General features: G+C 41.8%; 1 protein-coding gene across 1 annotated transcript in view; it reads left to right on the forward strand.

Moving 5' to 3' along the window:
• SLC1A3 (solute carrier family 1 member 3) overlaps window positions 1-16597 on the forward strand; it is a 74568-nt gene extending 57971 nt beyond the window's left edge. Inside the window, exons 5-10 of the mRNA XM_036848721.1 lie at window positions 2656-2698; window positions 5444-5736; window positions 8247-8480; window positions 9032-9226; window positions 12736-12870; window positions 14829-16597. Coding sequence (XP_036704616.1) covers window positions 2656-2698; window positions 5444-5736; window positions 8247-8480; window positions 9032-9226; window positions 12736-12870; window positions 14829-15033 — 1105 coding nt within the window. The 3' untranslated portion in view covers window positions 15034-16597. The remainder of the gene's footprint in view (window positions 1-2655; window positions 2699-5443; window positions 5737-8246; window positions 8481-9031; window positions 9227-12735; window positions 12871-14828) is intronic.
• Window positions 16598-19671: the final 3074 nt, after the last annotated feature.

The following is a 19671-nucleotide window of genomic DNA, read 5'->3' on the forward strand; positions in this document are numbered from 1 at the left end:
TTCTCAAGTCTTGCTCTTTAAGGCTACTTTTTGTTTTTTTTTCAAGTATAGCCTGTTCATTGGACTCTTTTAATTTGGAACTTGTGATCTGTATCATCATCCATTGTACACGACAATTTATTTCCAAAAGGGACTTTAGAGATCATCTGATCATACCTGTCCCAAGGTTTTCCTTTTGTACTATTTATGAAGAAAGGATTTGGCAGATCAATAATAAAAGATTAAAGGATGGCTTCTTTAGCATTGTTTTATACACAGACCGTACACTGATTACAAATTAGCTTATCTAATACTTGAAACAGACTTGAGGATAGAATATGTTGGACACAGAACTGAGAAGTAAGCCCAAGTTTGAGCCTGGCATGTCCCTGCCTGCTCTCTCTCCACACTTGCCTTTGCATCAGTCAGTTGCTGGCAGGAAGCGTATTGCAAGCCCAAAAGGATCACTGAACGGGGTTTGCAAAGGTGTGGGCAGGGTAAAGGGAACCTACAAGTGATGGTGAGACACTAGAGGACTAACAGCAATAGGAAGCTGTTTTGTTACCACCTGTGGCTCTGAGGACAGAAGGGAGCCGATACTGGAAGTCTGGACAGGCTGTGTCCTGAGGGAAAGGGCCCTCAGGATAGGGGCTACAGCTCTAATTTGGAGGGAGGGAGCTGTTGCCCAACCTGCCAGAGGGAGAGCCGGAAGAATATATACATCCACTTCTCTCCTCCCACTGCCCTGTGATCTGTCAGCGCCTCCCACTGGACAAACCCAACAGGAAGCCAGAAGGTGAGGGGTCAGCCTCCCAGGCACAGAGCAGGTTGGAGAGTGGATGGAGAAAGGCAAATGGAAGATATCCCAGCACGGACCTCTCAATGCCCCACCTGCTTAGCATTCCTCCAGCAAGTAGCCCACCCAGGCTGTCCTCCCCAAACCTAGCCCTTTCCTCCCTTCTCTACAATGTACTTGCAGAGTGACTGGCTTACCAATCCTAGATGCTTACTCTAAAGGATTCCCCACCGACCATCTGAGAGAAACTCCTCCTAGGGACTTGAGTTCACGTGCCATCTCAAGGAATGGGTCTGTGGCCGGTAGATTCAAGAGTGATTTGGACAACAAAGGGTCTCTTCAGCAGCACCTCTCAATTCCGACCATGAGTGACTTTGTGTCATCTGTATGTAAGCACAAGGCAGCCCCATGGTGCCTCCCTGAAAGCCCTTTTCAGGGAGTTAATCGCAATTATCCGAAGGTAACAAGCCACTCTGTATTATTTCATACCAAGTTGGCACCCAATGATAATGATTTTATTTAGTTCGTACAATTAATTAAGGCTTTTCACCATTTTCTTTTCAGGAAGTTTACCCTGAGGGAGTTTGGATTAGGGGTATTTTATTATACTTTCTTTCTGTATAATTTCTACTCCTTGTTTAAAGAATTGGGATCTTGTCATTCTCTATCTGGTGTGTTTCTGCCCCTCCTTGCCCCAGTGACAAGTGTAAGACTAACCTGTCCCCACCCAGACACCTGGTTCGAGCGTTTATCTTGGAATCTCCTAAACTCACTTTTCTCTCAGGGTTTGTAGAAACAGACCCATAGAGCATAGATGGGAAGGACAAAGAAACTGGATGGTCTAGGCCAGCGATCCCCAACTTTTTGGCACCAGGGACCAGTTTCGTGGAAGACAGTTTTTCCACAGATGGGGGCTGGGGAGTGGGGATAGTTCAGGCAGTAATGCGAGCGATGGGGAGTGGCAGGTGAAGCTTTGCTGGCTAGCCTGCCGCTCACCTCCTGCCCCACAGCCCGGTGGCTGGGGACCCCTGGTCTAGGCAGTAGGAAGAGACAAGAGTTTATAACCTTAAAATCTGATTGATGACATACACCTGCTGGAATCTCAGACTCTCCAGCTGCCTGGGTCATGTCTCCTTCTCCCGCAGCCTTTAGTCTTGGAGCCCTAGTGATAGTTTAATCCAATCTCCTCTTTAACAGATGAGTCAGCTGAGACCTACATGGGTGCCATGAATTAGCCAAGGTCATATAGATGGCTAGAGATCCCCCAGCGAGAGTGTTGCCTCTTACTTCTTCCCCACCATGAACACAAGCGCTGCACTGAGGCAGTAACAAACCCTGCCACATGGGCCTCAAGTTCAAATTTTGTGGGCCATCTCCCTGTTGGTCACCAAAGAGCCTCAGAAGCTCTAGCAATTCAGAGTCAATATCTCATCCCCCAGAGGGCCTTTGGGAGGACTCTGTGGAGAACAGTCTGACCATGACATTTGATTCCGAACACTTGGTCCTTAAACACATGGCATGATACCAAAATGGCCATTACTGAATAATACCTCAGTTAACCAGAATGCTTATGATAAAAGGCATTTCCATTCTCGCTTGGGTTTTTCCTAGGAGCAGGGTTTGATGTTGGAATAAAAAAATTCCATTGTCTGACAAAAGGACAGATGAGTTGAATTTGGGACTTCCTTGAAAAATATGAACTACATGGGCCACGCTGAGGGATGACCTATGTCCCATTTCATAAGATCCACCAAAATCTTTCTCTTTTTCCATTTGCTGCTTATTTCAGTGCAATCTTTACCTTAGACACAATGAAAAAGTATTTAAGGAACTGATTTATTATTTGGGAATTTTTCAAGTGACCATTATTTTCTTTACAGGAATATGTTCCCTCCAAATCTGGTGGAAGCTTGCTTTAAACAGGTAAACACAGCCACTAATTCACCTTTAAAATTCCTCTTTGGTGTACCAAACAGAGTAGGGTTCTCTTTTTAATTTAATTTAATTTTTTCCCATTTCTCTGTAGTAAGAAACACTACTCTTGCCAAGCAGATGGAAAGCACTAGAGTTTTCTGGGGAATTAGGAGGGGGGGGGTGGTCTTCCCTGTACTGAAGGCTTTATTAGTTGCCAGACACTATATGTCTTGCATACAAATGACTCATTAAGTCTCTGTTAATTATTAAGAAGGCTAATCAGGAGACTCTCTCTCCTCTCCTCCATAGCCCATACACAAAAGCTCACCAAGCAAGCAAACTCCAGTATAAGATATATTTACAACTTGCTTTAAAGATTAGGGAGATTATTCAAGTTTCTGGGTTTGATTTTAAAAATCAATGGGTTGTTTTTTTCAAAGTCTACTAAGGGCCTTATAGATTCTAAAGGAGGAACCACATCAGAAAGCACTGCCACCATCATGTACTGAATGTCCGCTCTGTACCAAGCACTAATGTTATATTTACTCTTCACATAGATATGATGGGTATCATTGTCTTCATTTCATTGATGAGACAACTTATCTATGATAATTCAGAGAGGTTATGAAGTAGGTGTAAGATTTCACAAGTAGTAAATGGCAGACCCGAATTCAAATCCATTGTGTTGATTTCAAATTCCATCCTCTTTCTGCTTCTACATTCTGTTCTGCTTCCCAGGAAGGGGTATCCAGGCTGATGAGACCCCTAGCAGGAGGCCATAGTGAAATCCAGTTCCCTTTAGCCCCAAATCCAAGCAACTCTTGGCTCTCTGTGTTGAAGACACAAATACATTTTACTATTAGGGGATAAAATTAGTAAAGTTCATTCTAACCTCACCTGAACAAAAAAGCTTTGTTGCCCAAGATACTAAAAGGGAAACAATTAGACATTCTAGTTGTTAAATTATAGCTCCCAAACATTTCTCCAGATGGTGTCACTTCACCCTTGTTGTAATTCCCTAACCCTTGTGCTTGGGATCTGTAAAACAAACAAAATCAAACCCCAAACTCATGGAGGACCAAGTTTTACACTCTTTGCTTTTTTCCCTTTTAAAAATTTGTATTGACCATTTTTAATAGGTAATGCATGAGCACACTGCAAAATTCAAACAGAATTCCTTCTTTATTTAAAAAAAAAAAAAGCCTGCGAGGGCAAAATCTAACTCTCTTTATTCAAAACAACTGTAATCATAAATAATAAACCCCTTTCAACCCAACCAGCCAACCCCAGCACCATGGAGTTGACTATTCCAGTTAGTCAGCTGGCACTAGGTGACATCAAAAATGCTGATGTCTAGCAACGCTGGGAAAAGTGCTGACTCATGAAGATTTATTGTATTTGGTTTTGGATTGCATTTACAGGATTTTGAAAGGGAAGCAAATGAATCATCCCAGATCTATTTGTCTTAGATCAGAATGCAAATGAGGTTGCAATTTCTGTGTAGGCTGCAAACTGTGTCTAAGGGGAAAGAGTTGGAGGTGTAGGAAAGGCTAATTGGGATTGAAAATTCACCCTAGACAATCCGTAAAATGCATAAGCACCCCAGTAGAATAGAGATTTGAGAGCTGACTGACAAAAAGGTGTCACTTTCTTTGTTAAAATTATGAGCAGTGCCACTGATTGTTTAGGGAATATGTCTACAGTATTAACAGCTGGCCATGTCCTTGTTTGGGAATAGTGCTTTCCCACTGGACAAAAAAGTCTCCCATTTACTCTTGGTAGAGAAATGGCCCAACACTCATGTACATCTGTGCTTTCTTCACCTAGACTCTAGATCCAGTCAACATCCATAGATTATTATTCTCTCTGGTGCTTTACTCCCATCAATGTGAAGGCCAGAAATTCTGCTCTTGTTAAAATCATAGAGAGATGGGCTTAATTGTTTCAAATGGCCACAGTAATACACTCAGCATCTTCTGTCTGGGGCATCTATGCAGAAGCTATGGGGAAAGAGGAGACTCTTCTATAGACTTGAGAACTGGGTTGTCATCCTCAAGTATTATTCATGCAACTATTCTTAAGAACTAATACTCTCAGGAATACTTTGAAGAATGTTGTTTTGGGGACTTTAAATTGTTTAATATTCACTGGTCTCCAACTAAGTCTAGTCCCTGAAGGGCTTTGTTATTGAGCACCACCAGCCAACATTAGTATAGTGCTTTAAAATTTACCAGATGTTCTCATATATTCTGTTTAATTTGATCATTACAACAACACTGTGAGGTAGAACCAGCACAGTTATCCCTGTTTCACAGCTGTGGAATATGAACAAAGGGATGTTAGGTGATTTGTCCATGATCCCCTAACATGAACCCATAGAAGGTAAAGGGATTATTGTGAATATTTGAATTTATAGTCATTTTATTAGGGTTTCAGAAAAAAGCAGAAGCACATGTATCTGTTTACTCCATCTTCAACCTCTTTCCTATTATGGTTTGTTGTGTATTTGAGTGTGTGTGTGTGTTTGTCTGTGCTGAGGAAGTAGTAGAGGTTTGTCACAGATTAGGTAGATGATAAGTAAATAGATAGAAGATAAATAGATAGATGATAGACAGACAGGGTAGATAGATACTTTGTATAACGCTTTTCTCTGAATTTGGGGTAATGTATATCATTATAGAAAATCCGAGCAAAAAGTACAAAAGAAGAAAACAAAAATTACTTTTAATCCCTGTTGTGCCTTTTCTTTTTAAGTTTAAAACCAACTATGAGAAGAGAAGCTTTAAAGTGCCCATCCAGTCCAATGAAACACTTGTGGGTGCCGTGATAAATAATGTGTCAGAGGCCATGGAGACTCTGACGAGGATCACAGAGGAGTTAGTCCCAGTGCCAGGGTCTGTGAATGGGGTCAATGCCCTGGGACTAGTTGTCTTCTCCATGTGCTTCGGATTTGTGATTGGAAACATGAAGGAGCAGGGCCAGGCCCTGAGAGAGTTCTTTGATTCTCTTAATGAAGCCATCATGAGATTGGTAGCAGTGATAATGTGGTATGTATTTCCATTTGCTATGTATGCTATCTAGAAGATGCTTATTGCCATCAACTTGTGTTCTGTACTGAGGAAGATGCCACCAGGCAGGATGGCCAATTGCAATGATCTCATTCGGGTAAGCACAAGAAAATCAGTAACTTTCTGGGCTGGTAGTGGCCTTGAACATATCTGCAAGCCTGTCTGCATAAGTTTGCTTCCTTGTTTTTGAAAGGTGTCAACTCCCTTACTCCAGCACTGATGGGATCCCACTCCTCATTCCTCCATTTGATAACTAATTAGTTATTCATTCAATACTATTTATTGATTGTCTCCTATATACCAAGCATTTAATGCCAGGTACTATGGGTATAGCAATGAAGAAAACAGACAAGGATGTCCTGGATCTTACATTCTCTTTTTTTTTTAATCTTTTCCATTACAGTTTATGACAAGATATTGAATATAGTTCCCTGTGCTATACAGTAAGACCTTGTGTGGATCTTACATTCTTAAACAAACAAACAAATCATCCATGTGCTTTAGTCACAAGTGCTATGGAAAAAAATAATAATAAAATAAAACATGAGGTTTTCTTTCACGTAATATGATGTGATGTGATAAAAAGTGAATGGGGCAGAGGCTTAAAATTTGCCTTGGATGGGACGGAAAGGCCTCTGAGGAGGTGGGTGATCAGCAGAAGCTAGCCATGCAAAGTACTGAGAGAAGAGCATTCCCAGGAGAGGGAAAAGCCCCTAGACCATCAGAAAAACCGAGCTCTCCTCACCTCCATTTCAGTCCTAAGAAAGAAGTGTAAATGGCCATTCTGCATCCAGCCTGAAGGACTCATGGGAAGTATTATAGAAGGCCAAGCCACAATTTATAACACAACTTCCTTCAAAGAAAGTTGAGAGCAGGAGACAAAGGAAAAGACTAAATCCACAGAGGAACACTGGCCTTGGAAAGTAAACTCTCCCCAGCAGGGAGAGAACCCTGTGATTGGTTTAAGCCTCCTGTGAGGGTTGCTTTCCCTTTTTCCTTTGTTTTAGATCCAGACTCCCTCTTGGCACCTGAGGCAGGAAGACATCCATTTCTAAGAAAAGCCCTCACCATCATGATTAAAAATATCTTTTGTCTTTATTGCCCCCAAAGCCCAGAGAAATCCATTTTTCAGGAGTTTGTTCAAGATGGATATGAACTTGGGGGCACAAAGATGATCAGAATGTCATCTCCCCAGGAGTCACCATTGAAATGCTGGGGGCCCTCCTTGGAAATCTTGGCAGAGCTGAAAGTGGACATTTATCTTCATATTATTAAAATGCCTCCACCTTTCACCTCTTTTATGAAAGAAGCCTATTCAAGGCTGCTGAATGAACTTCACATGTAGCTTTTCTAGCTGTACGTCTGCCTGCACATTCAACATTGAGTTATTACATTTCTGAAAACAGGTGCTCTTATAATTTCCTGGCCTGTGTTTTTAAAGGAGTTTTAAAAGAATCATTGTATTTTTCAATATGAAATAAGTCCTCCATAGTTCCCAGCAGACCCTTCTCCTGAAGGATGATCAGCTTCTCTGTTTTGGGTAATGTGAGTTGGGTTGTAGTTTACAGCACACGTCGGACAAAGAGAGTGGGGCCTTGATTCAATGTGTACAAGACATTTCATGTCTCCGTTGTTCATTCTTTCGAGTCTACAGGCGAAAGATCACAAATGGCAGTAGCAGCCTGTGGGTAATAATTGCTTAACTAGAACACCCATAACCTGATTGTGGTAGTACAAACATGCATGTTATTAAATTTGATAGCTCTGAATTTATTTTATGATTGCCTTCTACTTATGGCAAATGATGCTAGTTTTTCATTTGCATTGTAACATACAATTTCCTCTTATCATACATTTATTTAAATTTAAAAAGATTAATACTAAGTAATATTGTAAGTAGTGTGTAATATGGGAAAAACTAATGAAAGTTGTCCTTGATTAAGAGAGCTGTCTGCAAATCTAAAACACTGAAATGCCATCGTGTGCATCTTGCTTTAGCTTGGGAGTCAAGCTCCAAGGTAGGAAATGCTCCCAGAAGTCTGGATATTGGTTCACTTGATTCTGACTGTTCAGAGTACTTAGCAGGGGAGCAGGAGACAGCAGGATGGGATGTGGGGTGGGGGGGGTGGATGGCATCTGAGGACCCCCAAAGTGACCCAGGTGTGGTGAAATGACAGTTATTTAGGAAAAAAAGAGGTGAGTAACAAAACCTCTGAACCTGCCTTTTTTTCCTGGTTTAGGAGAAAAAAAGAATTGTGACCTAGAGAAATTCTGAGTGAGAGGAAAGCCTAATTATGCACTAGTTATATTTAAATTTATATTTTAAAAAAGAAAAGAAAGACGTTCACAGTTTCTGCAAGTCCTCATAGTATTCTGCGCAGAAAAGTTTGGAAGTCAACTCTCTGACTTTTTCTTATCACTTGGTAATTTCTGTGGAATAGCTTGTTGGAAATCAGACTTCCAACTGTGCGTGTGTTGCTTCTACATAGGTACGCCCCTCTGGGCATCCTCTTCCTGATTGCAGGGAAAATTGTTGAGATGGAAGACATGGGAGTCATTGGCGGGCAGCTTGCCATGTACACAGTGACAGTCATCGTGGGCTTACTCATCCATGCCGTCATTGTCCTGCCCCTCCTCTACTTCTTGGTAACGCGGAAAAACCCCTGGGTTTTCATCGGCGGGTTGCTGCAAGCGCTCATCACGGCTCTGGGAACCTCCTCCAGGTACGCATATATCCGTGGCTTATTTCTATCAGAAAATGTATCTCAAACTTTACTTTGAACCAGAACCTTCAGATTGAGGGGCAGGAGTGTGTTTTTCCAGGTTTTAAATGTCCAGACGTAGGAATTGGCTTTTTGACTCCAATGCTAGTCAGACCTAGTTGGGATTCAAAGACTAGCTGGCTATATACCCTTTCAGGGGACAAAATGGAAATCAGCTATCCTTTCCTGCCCGTTCTCATCTTCCTCATCCAGTTGCCATTTGCCTAAGGGAGACATGGCCGAGCCTTGGCACAGGCTCTTGTTGGGGGGTGGGGAGTAATCACAAGTGATGCCTCACAGAGGAACCCAGAAGCAGGGGAGCTGCCAAATGACCCAGTGAGGGGACCCACTGTCCCTAGCCCTGCTCCCCTATTTATACTAGTGCTGACTTAGTTCCCTTTCACTTAGGATGTGGGGAAGGAAGGAACTCTCTGTCCAAAATACCAAAACGGACAGGCACAGTCTGAGCTGTGAGGATGGTCAGCTGACATGTCCTGTTTTACTGTGCTCAGCTCTGCCACCCTACCCATCACCTTCAAGTGCCTGGAAGAGAACAATGGCGTGGACAAACGTGTCACCAGATTCGTGCTCCCAGTAGGGGCCACCATTAACATGGATGGGACTGCGCTCTATGAGGCTTTGGCTGCCATTTTCATTGCTCAAGTTAACAACTTCGACCTGAACTTTGGACAGATTATTACAATCAGGTACAAGGGACATTCTATACGACCTTTTCTTAAGAACGACTTTAAATGATGAGCGGTGATCAGGGCTTGAGTGAAGAAACTGGGAGAGGGCACTCTTCATAGGAATAGTGTTATTTTTGATATTGAGAGATTTTTATTTTTTTTAAACTACAGATGTGCATATTTATTAGTAATGAATTTCTAATAATACAGAAATGTATAAAGTAAAAAGTGAAACTTGTCTGCCACCATCACTCCTCATCTTTCTATAGGTGACCAGGGTTACTGTTTGGTATACAAAGACCTTTTCCAATGCACAGACATACACACATTTTTTTTTTTTTAATTAATGGAATCATACCATACATACTGCTTGCCACTTGATTGATTTACTCATCCGTATACCATCTATAAACATATCCAGCTCTTTCTTTTTAAAATCTGTAGAATACATAGTATGGATATTTCTCTTTTTAAAAAATGTTAAACTTCAATAAAAGGCCTTGAAATTTTAGCTTTTATTATTCATTAGCTTTTATTGAAAAAATTCGAAAATAAAAATACATTTGAAAAACTGGATTAACATTTTCTCTTGGGTTAATTTTTAGACAGTATATATGACAGAGCACACTGACAAACAGGTTGAGAATTTTCCTTTTGTGGACTATTTTTTAACTATTATTTGAGCTGTCTAGTGAAAGGTAATTTTCCCTCTCCTACCTTCCGCTAATCTCTTAGTTTCCTTCTCCAGAGGCAACCACTGTTGCTTGCTAGTTTCTTTTGTATCCTTCTGGAGACAGTTCAGGCATATCCATGTGCACATGTGAATATCGTCCCTTCTTTTTGCTTAATGAAAGTCATCGTGCACAACAGACCAATGAGTATAATGGAGACAAAATCTCACAATCCAGATCAGACCCTGCTCTTCAGTGTGTGTGTGTGTGTTTGTGTGTGTGTGTGTGTGTGTTTTAATTATTATTAACAATTTAATTTGGAAATCAAAATAAATCAGTTTTTTCACAACATTTTGATTATAAATTGTCTTACATTGTCTTACACATAGGAAAGTTGAAAGAATATTACAACACACATCTTCTACCTAGAACCAACAATTGTTAACATTTTGCCATTTTTGCTTCTTTCCCACCTCCCCCCCGCCTTCATGACACTTCATTGTACATAGTTCAGCATGCATCACCTAAGAATAAGGATAGTTTTCTACATAACCACAATAGTAAGATTCTTAAAAAAACTTCTGGAATATCCAGCTTATATTCAAATTTCCCCAGTTGTTTCAAAATATCTTGTATAGCTTTTCCCCCAGACTAGGATCAAATCCAGGTTTATGGCTTGTATTTGGTTTTTATGTCACTTTAGTCTTTTTATTTTTTATTTTTATTTTATTTTTTTAATTAATTTTGTAAGTGAAATAGGGAGCATTTTCTTTTTTCTTTTTTTTAAATTTTATTTATTTATTTTATTTATGGCTTTGTTGGGTCTTCGTTTCTGTGCCAGGGCTCTCTCCAGCCGCGGCAAGCGGGGGCCACTCTTCATCGCGGTGCGCAGGCCTCCCACCATCGCGGCCCCTCTTGTTGCGGAGCGCAGGCTCAGCAATTGTGGCTCACGGGCCCAGCCGCTCCGCGGCATGTGGGATCCTCCCAGACCAGGGCTCGAACCTGCATCCCCTGCATCGCCAGGCAGATTCTCAACCACTGCGCCACCAGGGAAGCCCCACTTTAGTCTTTTTAAATCTCTATCAGTTCCCTCACATTTGTGTGTATATGTCTATCTATGTTGATTTAGAAATAATTTATGTCAGACTCTGTATACATATTTTGTACTATCGGGAAATGATAATAGTTGTAGGATGCGTTGGGATAAAAAAAAGATGGGGCTGATCATGGCCAGAGGTGATGGACCTGGAGGTTCTGGGAGCCCCAGGCCCAGTCTAGCTAAACTGGGGCTGGGAGCTCAATATTTCAGTTCACTATAACCTATTCTTGGGCATACCTTGACATACTGGTTGGAAAGCCCAGCGTTATGAAAAAGTTTCGGGTGTGTGTGTCAGAGTTAAAAATAATAATAACAATTACAGTGACTTCAACAAGATAGAACTGTACTTCTCTCTCATGTGGAGCAGCTCCGCCCCACAAAGCCCTCCAGGCTGGTAGGTGTTCTACAGTGTAAGGGACCAAAACTTGTGGTTCCATCATCCCCGGGGTATCACCCTCATCCAGGTGGTCCAGGATGGCTCAACATCACCTCCAAATTTTAGCCAGTGGGAGGAGGAGGAGGAATGGCACAACCTGCAATTTGCTTGATCACTTTCACCTATGTCTTTTTTTTTTTTTTAATTATTATTATTATTTTTTATTTTTGGCTGTGTTGGGTCTTCGTTACTGTGCGTGGGTTTTCTCTAGTTGCAGTGAGCGGGGTCTACTCTTCGTTGCAGTGCGCAGGCTTCTCATTATCATGGCTTCTCTTGTTGCAGAGCACAGGCTCTAGGCGTGCAGGCTTCAGTAGTTGTAGCACGTGGGCTCAGTAGTTGTGGCTTGCGGGCTCTAGAGCACAAGCTCAGTAGTAGTGGCACAGGGGCTTAGTTGCTCCGTGGCATGTGGGATCTTCCCCGGCCAGGGCTCGAACCTGTGTCCCTTGCATTGGCAGGCAGATTCTTAACCAGTGCACCACCAGGGACGCCCCTCACCTATGTCTTATTGGCCAGAACTTAGTTTAAGCTCCAAGCAGGGCTGGGAAATATAGTTTCATTGTGGGCGGCCATACACCAGCTAAACATTCTAGTACTGTACAAGGGGAACAATGCGGGGGAACCATGAAGAGTCTCTTCCACAGACTTATTACTTTATGAATATCACTTTATATCTAGGTAATACTTTATTGTTCAAAAAACATTTTCACATTCTCACATAAGCCTATCAAATAGATATTTAACAAACTGAGTCCCAGACAGTTTATGTGCCCTACAAATGAGGTTCACACTGCCTCCATAAAAAATATTGCTAGTGCTACAGAACCTTGTTCATAAATCATTTTGTTTTTGAATTAATAAATTTGATTTTTTTTCTGACCCCAGTAACCATACAAGTTCAGTATCTTTACAATCCTCTGCTTGGATAAGGGAATTATTAGAAACAAATTGTTATTGTAACTGTGCAGTATTTTAGACCTTACAAAATACTTCCAGGTACATGAAAAAGTATATAGGCACAAGTTTCCTCATTTAGAAACAGCTGTAAGAACAGGACCAACTTCCTAAGGGTTGTTGTGAGAAATAAATGAGGTAAGCCATGCTTAACAAATCAGGAGGCACGTAATAGGCATTTGATAAATATTAGTTAATATGATTATTAGCTCAATGGGTTTTACACAATCTCACTTACAGTTTTCTAAAGCACATCCTCTTATGTTAACTTGGCAAGTCAGACATCGCCCCTGTGCATGTTTTACAGGGTCTGCTCTCTATCTGGGGAGATTTAAACAAATGTTTTCTGTTTGGGGACTTCCTCTAACAGTATCACAGCCACGGCTGCCAGTATCGGGGCAGCTGGGATTCCTCAGGCGGGCCTGGTCACCATGGTCATCGTGCTGACATCTGTGGGCCTGCCCACCGACGACATCACGCTCATCATCGCAGTGGACTGGTTCCTGTGAGTACGCTGAGACTGCATTCGGCTTACTGTCGTGGGGCTCTCCTCTGTCATCCTAGGGCACCAGGCAGCCTGGCACCCCTGCCAAAGGGCTCCATGAAGAGGGGAGGCTTGGCCTGTAATTAAATTGTCCTCCCTGCCTGATCCCTGCCGTTATCTGGCCACCAAGCCCCAGGCGCCATGCACACTCTCCCTTATCAGCCTGCAGGGCACATCTGGCTGCTATGCTTCTCACTCTATAAAACCATTCGGGGATTGGGAAACCCGTTGTCTACAAAGCCAACATAAATCAACAAAGCCATTTCTGAATTGCACAACACATCCCCATGGTGGCTGGGACCGAACAGCGGGCCTCCCAGGCTGGCTCAGGCTTTCTTCTTGCGCTTCCCATTCCAATGGCGTAATACAGTGCAGATGTTCCCATCTGACCCCAACAGCGAGTGGGGCAGCTGTGCAGACAGTGGGAAGAGAGCTGGCGTCATTAAGTGGAATTAATTTTTGGCTCTGGGGAAAGTTTCAAGAAAAGCACCCTCAGACACTAACCTCTAGGGCCCACCCCTCTGCCCGTTTCCCCTCACCCTTCCAGCTAACATTCTCTGCCTCTTTTCTTTTCCTTGCATTTACAATTGCTCCCCAGGATGCCAAAGGTGACAGCCTAGAAGGACACAGTAGGTGTTGGAGTCTACACAGACTCCATGAGGTAGATCTAATGACCACAAAAACTTCAGTGTTCTCAAGGCACAATAAGTGGGGGGAAGATAATTAATTGAGAGCGTGAGTTCCACGGTCACTTGGATCTGGGTTTGTGTCCTGCGCCTGTGTGACACTGGCCAGGTTACGCAGCCACCCTAGTTTCCTTCTCTGCAGAATGAAGACAATAATGTCGTCTACCTCCCGGTGGTGCTGTGAGGATTAAATGCATTGACACATGGAAAGCATTCAGCTCACTGTCTGGCCCCCAGTCACTACTTGACTCATGTGAAGACTTTTGTAGTATAAAGCTGTGGTTCTCAAAGTTTTTAGTGTCACAACCCCTTTACACTTAAAAATTGATGACCCCCAAAGCTTTTATCTGTGTGGGTCATATCTATCAATATTTATCATGTTAGAAAAACTTAGGCATTTTTTAAATGTTAAATTCATTTAAAGGTTACAATAATCCATTCATTACATGTTCACATATATAACATTTTTATGGAAAAATATCATTTTCCAAACCAAAAATTTAGGGAAAAGAATGATACCATTTTATATTTTTGCAAATCTCCTTAGTGTCTAGCTTAATACAAGACTAACTGCTTCTGCATTCAATCTGTTGTGTTATCTTTGGTGTTGTGTTGTTTGTTCGAAAAACTCCACTAGACAGACATTCATGAGAAAATGAGAGGGAAAAGGGCAAATAACATCTTAGCATTATTATGAAAATTGTTTTTGCCTCAGGGACCCCCAGGGGTCTCTAGATCACACTTCTGAGACCTTCTGGTAAAAGGAAAGTGAGTGGTAGGAAAGAGAACCAAAGAAAAATTTATTTAAAAGGAGAAAGGGGAGGGTCATTCCTACTGTTGGTACTCTAATTAGTAACTGAAAATTAATACTAATATATATCCTTCGTTATAAGTTATTAATTAATAATAATATATTAATTAAGTTATTAATTATAAGGATAATATTATTATTAATAATATAATTATTAATATAAGTTATTAATTATAAGGATAATAATATAATTATTAATAATAATATAATTATTAATATAAGTTATTTATTATAAGGATATATATTAGTAACTACGATTTTGAATGTTATGTGTCTATTATGGAATGATGCAGTGGGTGGCTATACCAAGCAGAATTTTAAGAGATGCCCCCAGTGACTTAGCCAGCTGGTTCAAAATATGAGCTGAAATCCCGTGATGTTCACAGGAGCCTCGCTTTTCCTTCCACCCCTCCCTTCCCCAGGGACCGTCTTCGTACCACCACCAACGTGCTGGGAGACTCCCTGGGAGCTGGCATTGTTGAACACTTGTCACGACATGAACTGAAGAACCGGGATGTCGAAATGGGTAACTCAGTGATTGAAGAGAATGAAATGAAGAAACCGTATCAGCTGATTGCCCAGGAAAGCGAAATTGAGAAATCCATTGATAGTGAGACCAAGATGTAGACTAACACAAAGAAATGCTTCCTTGAGCACCAGGTGTTTGAAAACCATTATACAATGTTTCCATCTCATTTCAACTCATTCTCTCCAGTCAGCCCCTTACCTCCCTTTTCCTCCCTGCCCTGATAGGATTGGGAAATATTCATCCAAAAACAAGGGGGGATTTTGCAGTGGCCAAAATGTATAGTTTTCATCCCATGTTTGAAATTTTTAAGTCATTTCATGTTAGTCTTATCTAATAAGGTACTGAGATCAAAAATAGTCTTGATCAGATCTTACAAGTTTATGTGGCACACAATCCTGTAAATGTGATAGTTCTTACAAATTAAAGAGTCAAAACAAATACTAGGCTAAAAACATGGTTTTAAATCAACTTTCAGAATTTAAAAATCCTTCAGAATACAATTCAGTTTTAGTATCAAAACAAAACAACTTGATCAGCAATGGGTTATCGGTTGGACATTACAAGGGTTTTTTTTTCCCTTTCTCTTATGATTTGTGTCCTTATTTTATTAGTAGCAGGACAATACGAATACACACCCAGCACAGCTGTGAGGAGGCGCAGAAAGTGAAAATTCCATGTGGCCATGGGCAAGTTACGTCTCATCTCTAGGCCTCAGTGTTCCCATCTGTAAAATGAGCGAGTTCCTTAGATGCCTTTATGGTCGATTCTCACCCAAACATCCTGTGGCACCATAAAAGAGCCTGCCCTCCATTTCCCCAAAGAACATCCTGTAGCAAGTATCATTCCATGGAGCATGGGACTTTCAGAATAGACATTGATTGGGAATGAACATTTCTAAGTGGAGGCAGGATGGCTGTGTGGTTTACCAGGTCCTGTGTCCAAAATGTCAGTTACACAAGTCACCTGGCTGGAGGCCATTCCAGGAGTGGAATTGTTCACGAAACTCTGCTTAGTTCTTCCCAACAGGGGAAGTATTCCCTTCTTTCCTACTCTTCACAAACTAAAGGGACTACTCTGGGAAGGATATCTCCCACCACTCCTCAACTGACCATAGACTTTTAGAAAATAAAACGTAAGACTAGCAACTAGCAAGGGTGCTCACGGTCTTACTATGGAACACTAAAGATGGCCAGGAAAGAACGGATCATGGTTGACATTATAAAGAGAGGATTTGAAAACACCAAGATTATAAGTCATCTTTAAGGAAGGTTTTTTTTAAAAGGAGAGGTTCTTTTTTTTTTTTTTTAACCTGAAACACTTTTTCTTTTCAGTTCAAAAATCATTCCTTAAGGAAGTCTGCAGATCAAAATATAAGGTCACTTCTTATATGTTTTAAAGAAGTCAAATGAATGAGCTCTCTCTCCACTAGAGGTCCATGAACCGGGTGGGTGGTCTCTTATTTGAAAAGGTTTTTGACTATTATCAAAAGTTCTTAGAATGAGAAAAACAAGATATTTCTTTGTGTTGGAACTCCATTCACCAAATCATTTAAAACCTTCAGCTGAAGTGGGGTTTGGTTTGGTTTTGTTTGCGTCCCTGAGAGAAACCGTAGAAGATGAAACAGTATGAAGTCATGTCAGTGTGGTTCCAAGAAAAAAAAAACAAAACAAAACACTAGGGGTATTAGTTTCAGGCAAGGCAGCTACCAAGTTTAGAGGAGATTAATTTTTTTACCCTCTAAGGAATATCCAGTCAAAGATGTGAAGTGGGAGCTGTCAGACAATACCAGCTGTGTTTGAGTTTCTGACTGAAAATGGTGAGGAATGGACTTAATTATGCTAACAGATTGAAAATCTAGACATACATCCTCTGATATACAATTAGAGATATTTTTATATAGATCGCGAGCATTACGTACATGTGTACAAAAGTTAACATTAGGCTGTGGTGGAGTAACCATTTAATGTCAAGGCTCTATTTGGGAAATACACTACAAAAGTTAATGTACATGGCTGTCATGACACCAGTAGAGTAAAAATTAATCATGTCAAATTAACTCTGTTACACAATGTGATCTTTTTTATACTAACCATCTCTTATGGAAAGCAGGTCCTCTGGGATGATCCTCTTGCCAGCCCATCACAGGCTCTGCATATTACATGCACCCAGTGTGGACTGAGAAGCATTACCTTGTAGATGTATTTTCAATAAAGAAAAAAATTAGTTTTACATTATACTTTTGCATGTTGTTATTCTTCTCCCTGAAGGAAAATAAAATTTTCATTCATGGAAGTATTGCAATGAGTTCAGGACAATGCTGGGAAGGATGCCACGCAGATTTTTTTTTTTTTTAGATTTTACTAGGTAAAATTTTGGAAGGCCCAACTGGGGAAGCCAACCACAGGAAAATAAATAAGGACACACTCTCCCTGCCCAACTCCTAGAACTGGAAACAGGAGGAGGTGAGGGAAGCACTTTGCTGTAACAGCATGCATTTACTTGTTCACCTCAGATTCAGATTTCTCCAATAAATTGAATCATTTCCATGTTGGGATTAATTAGAAAAGTGTAATGCCACCATTGGTTCTTCCAAAAAAAGTAATTTCCTGTCTGACCTTCAAATTAGGTAGGTAGATTTATCTATGTGATTACTGCTGCCATTTGTGAAAAGAGCTGAATAAGTTCTCAAGGGATATTTCAGAAACAGCCAATGTGCTAGTGAACCGTTCTATTCATAAAGCACGAGTTACGACAACTGCTTTTTTTTTTTTCTGTCATGCTTTTTAACAGAGGACTGGGAGGCAATATCATGGAATGCCCAGACCGAAGTTGTGTCTAGAGACATTTTAATCTGACCCTCTACTAGCAGGTGGCATCCATCTAGAGGAGGGGCTCTTAAGTATGGTCCACAAACCCCTAGATCATCCATGTGAAGACTTAAGTGAGTTCTAATAGCCCTTGAAAGCGTGGGGAGAGTTTTGTGCATTTGCCTTTTTCTGGGGGAGAAATCCTTAATTTCCATCAATTTCTCTAAAGGATCTTTTGACCAAAACATTTACAAATCACTGTTTGATTAATCTAACTTTTTACAAGGCATCTATGGTATTGGAATGGCTGATTGGGGAAATGCTCACAGCCTGAGGGCATCAAACCAGCTCTCGCCACCCTGAGGGAATCCCCATCTATGGGACTTTCTGGATACAGAAGCAATCAGGGAGATGCCACCAAAAAATGAGTCCACCCCTAGGAAGTGCTTCTTCCTGCAATCACCAGTTTCCTTCCAGTCGCAGCCTGAGCTGCATTTTGCCTCCACCCTCCCTCTGCCCACAGTCACGCCTGCGAAGCTGGTCATCAGCCTGTGGAAGAGCTGGAGATGCCATTAGGGCGGAGGGACGTGGCAGCCCTGTCAGGGTGTGACTAAGATGATGGGGAAGCCAGCAGAGATCCCTCTGTGTGGTAGCTCACAGATCTGTTCACAAATGGAACTTTGGAAAATTTTCAGATTAACGCTTTTTTTTTTAACGTTTCTGATGAGTAAATAACGCTAACAATTTTTTTAAAATCCTACACTGTGAGAAGTTGGGGGTCTGTGTGCTTCCCATATTTATCCCTTCAGCAGCCCTGTCTCACCCCAAGTAGGATTCCCTTTCCCGGTAAAATGCTTTCTTTTTTTTTTTTTTTTTTTTTTGGTAAGCCTTTATTCATATACAGAGTGTTGAAAATAGAGGTTTTGGTGCCGTTAATTACGTGCGTCTGAAGGAAGGGTTCATTTCCCGCTGGAAGGGGCGGGGGGAGGGGGAGGGGAGCACACGCCCTCCTTCCGGGTGGCCCGCCGGGCACTTGACCTGAGGCTGCTGTCAGTCATCCGGCCTCCGCGGCGGCGCGCTGCCCCTTCTCCCGCTCGGGTGGTCCCAGAACTGGGGCAACAACGACCAGCTCTGTGTGGCCTGTTCCGGGGGCCAGAGCAGTTGGGAGGTGTCATGCCATGCCGAAAGCAGGCTCCGAATGAATAAGCCATCAGAAAAAGCAGGGAAGGAAGAGCGGAGGAAGCCGATGGGCCGAGTTCTAAGAGGGAAAGTGAGAGATGAGAAATCTCGGGGGTAAATGAGGCAGGGTCTGGAGGAGCGATACCCACAATAGCCACCGGGGGGAGCCCGGAACTCTCCGCAGGAAGGAACTGAACTTCCTCTTAGAGAACTCGCTTGGATGAGCTCAGTATGAAATTCCAAGGTCGGCCGTGCAGAGGGAAGATCAGTATGTGAAAGCCATCAAAGGGTTTCAAATTCTTCCCCGCCCCATTTCTCCTTTCCCTCTGGTCATCCTGCTTCTCCAGTCCTCTCTCCCAGGAGCCCCTTCCTTTCCGGGTATTCTCTGTTTCCTCTCCCCTGTGCCCTGCCTCTCTCCCCTCCCACCTCCTTTTTTGATGCCAGCCTGCTCTAGATTATTATCTTCCCATCCTATCACTTATGTTTCCTAAGCACAGAACAGGTTCTCAGTAAGTGGCTCGGTAACATTTTTTTAGCTGGTCTTCCCTCATCGTGCCCACAAAACTGGTGTCTCAGCCTTCAATTTGGAAACAGTCTCATTTTACCGAACGTACACATACAAGTAGGATTGTTAGATAAAATACAAGACACCAGTTAAATATGAATAGTAACAAATAATGTTTTAGTGTATGTTCCAAAATACTGTATTTTTTTGGTTAATTTGGCAACCCTACGTACAAGCAAAATGAA

The sequence above is a fragment of the Balaenoptera musculus genome, chromosome 3, assembly GCF_009873245.2.
Source record: "Balaenoptera musculus isolate JJ_BM4_2016_0621 chromosome 3, mBalMus1.pri.v3, whole genome shotgun sequence".
NCBI lineage: Eukaryota > Metazoa > Chordata > Mammalia > Artiodactyla > Balaenopteridae > Balaenoptera > Balaenoptera musculus.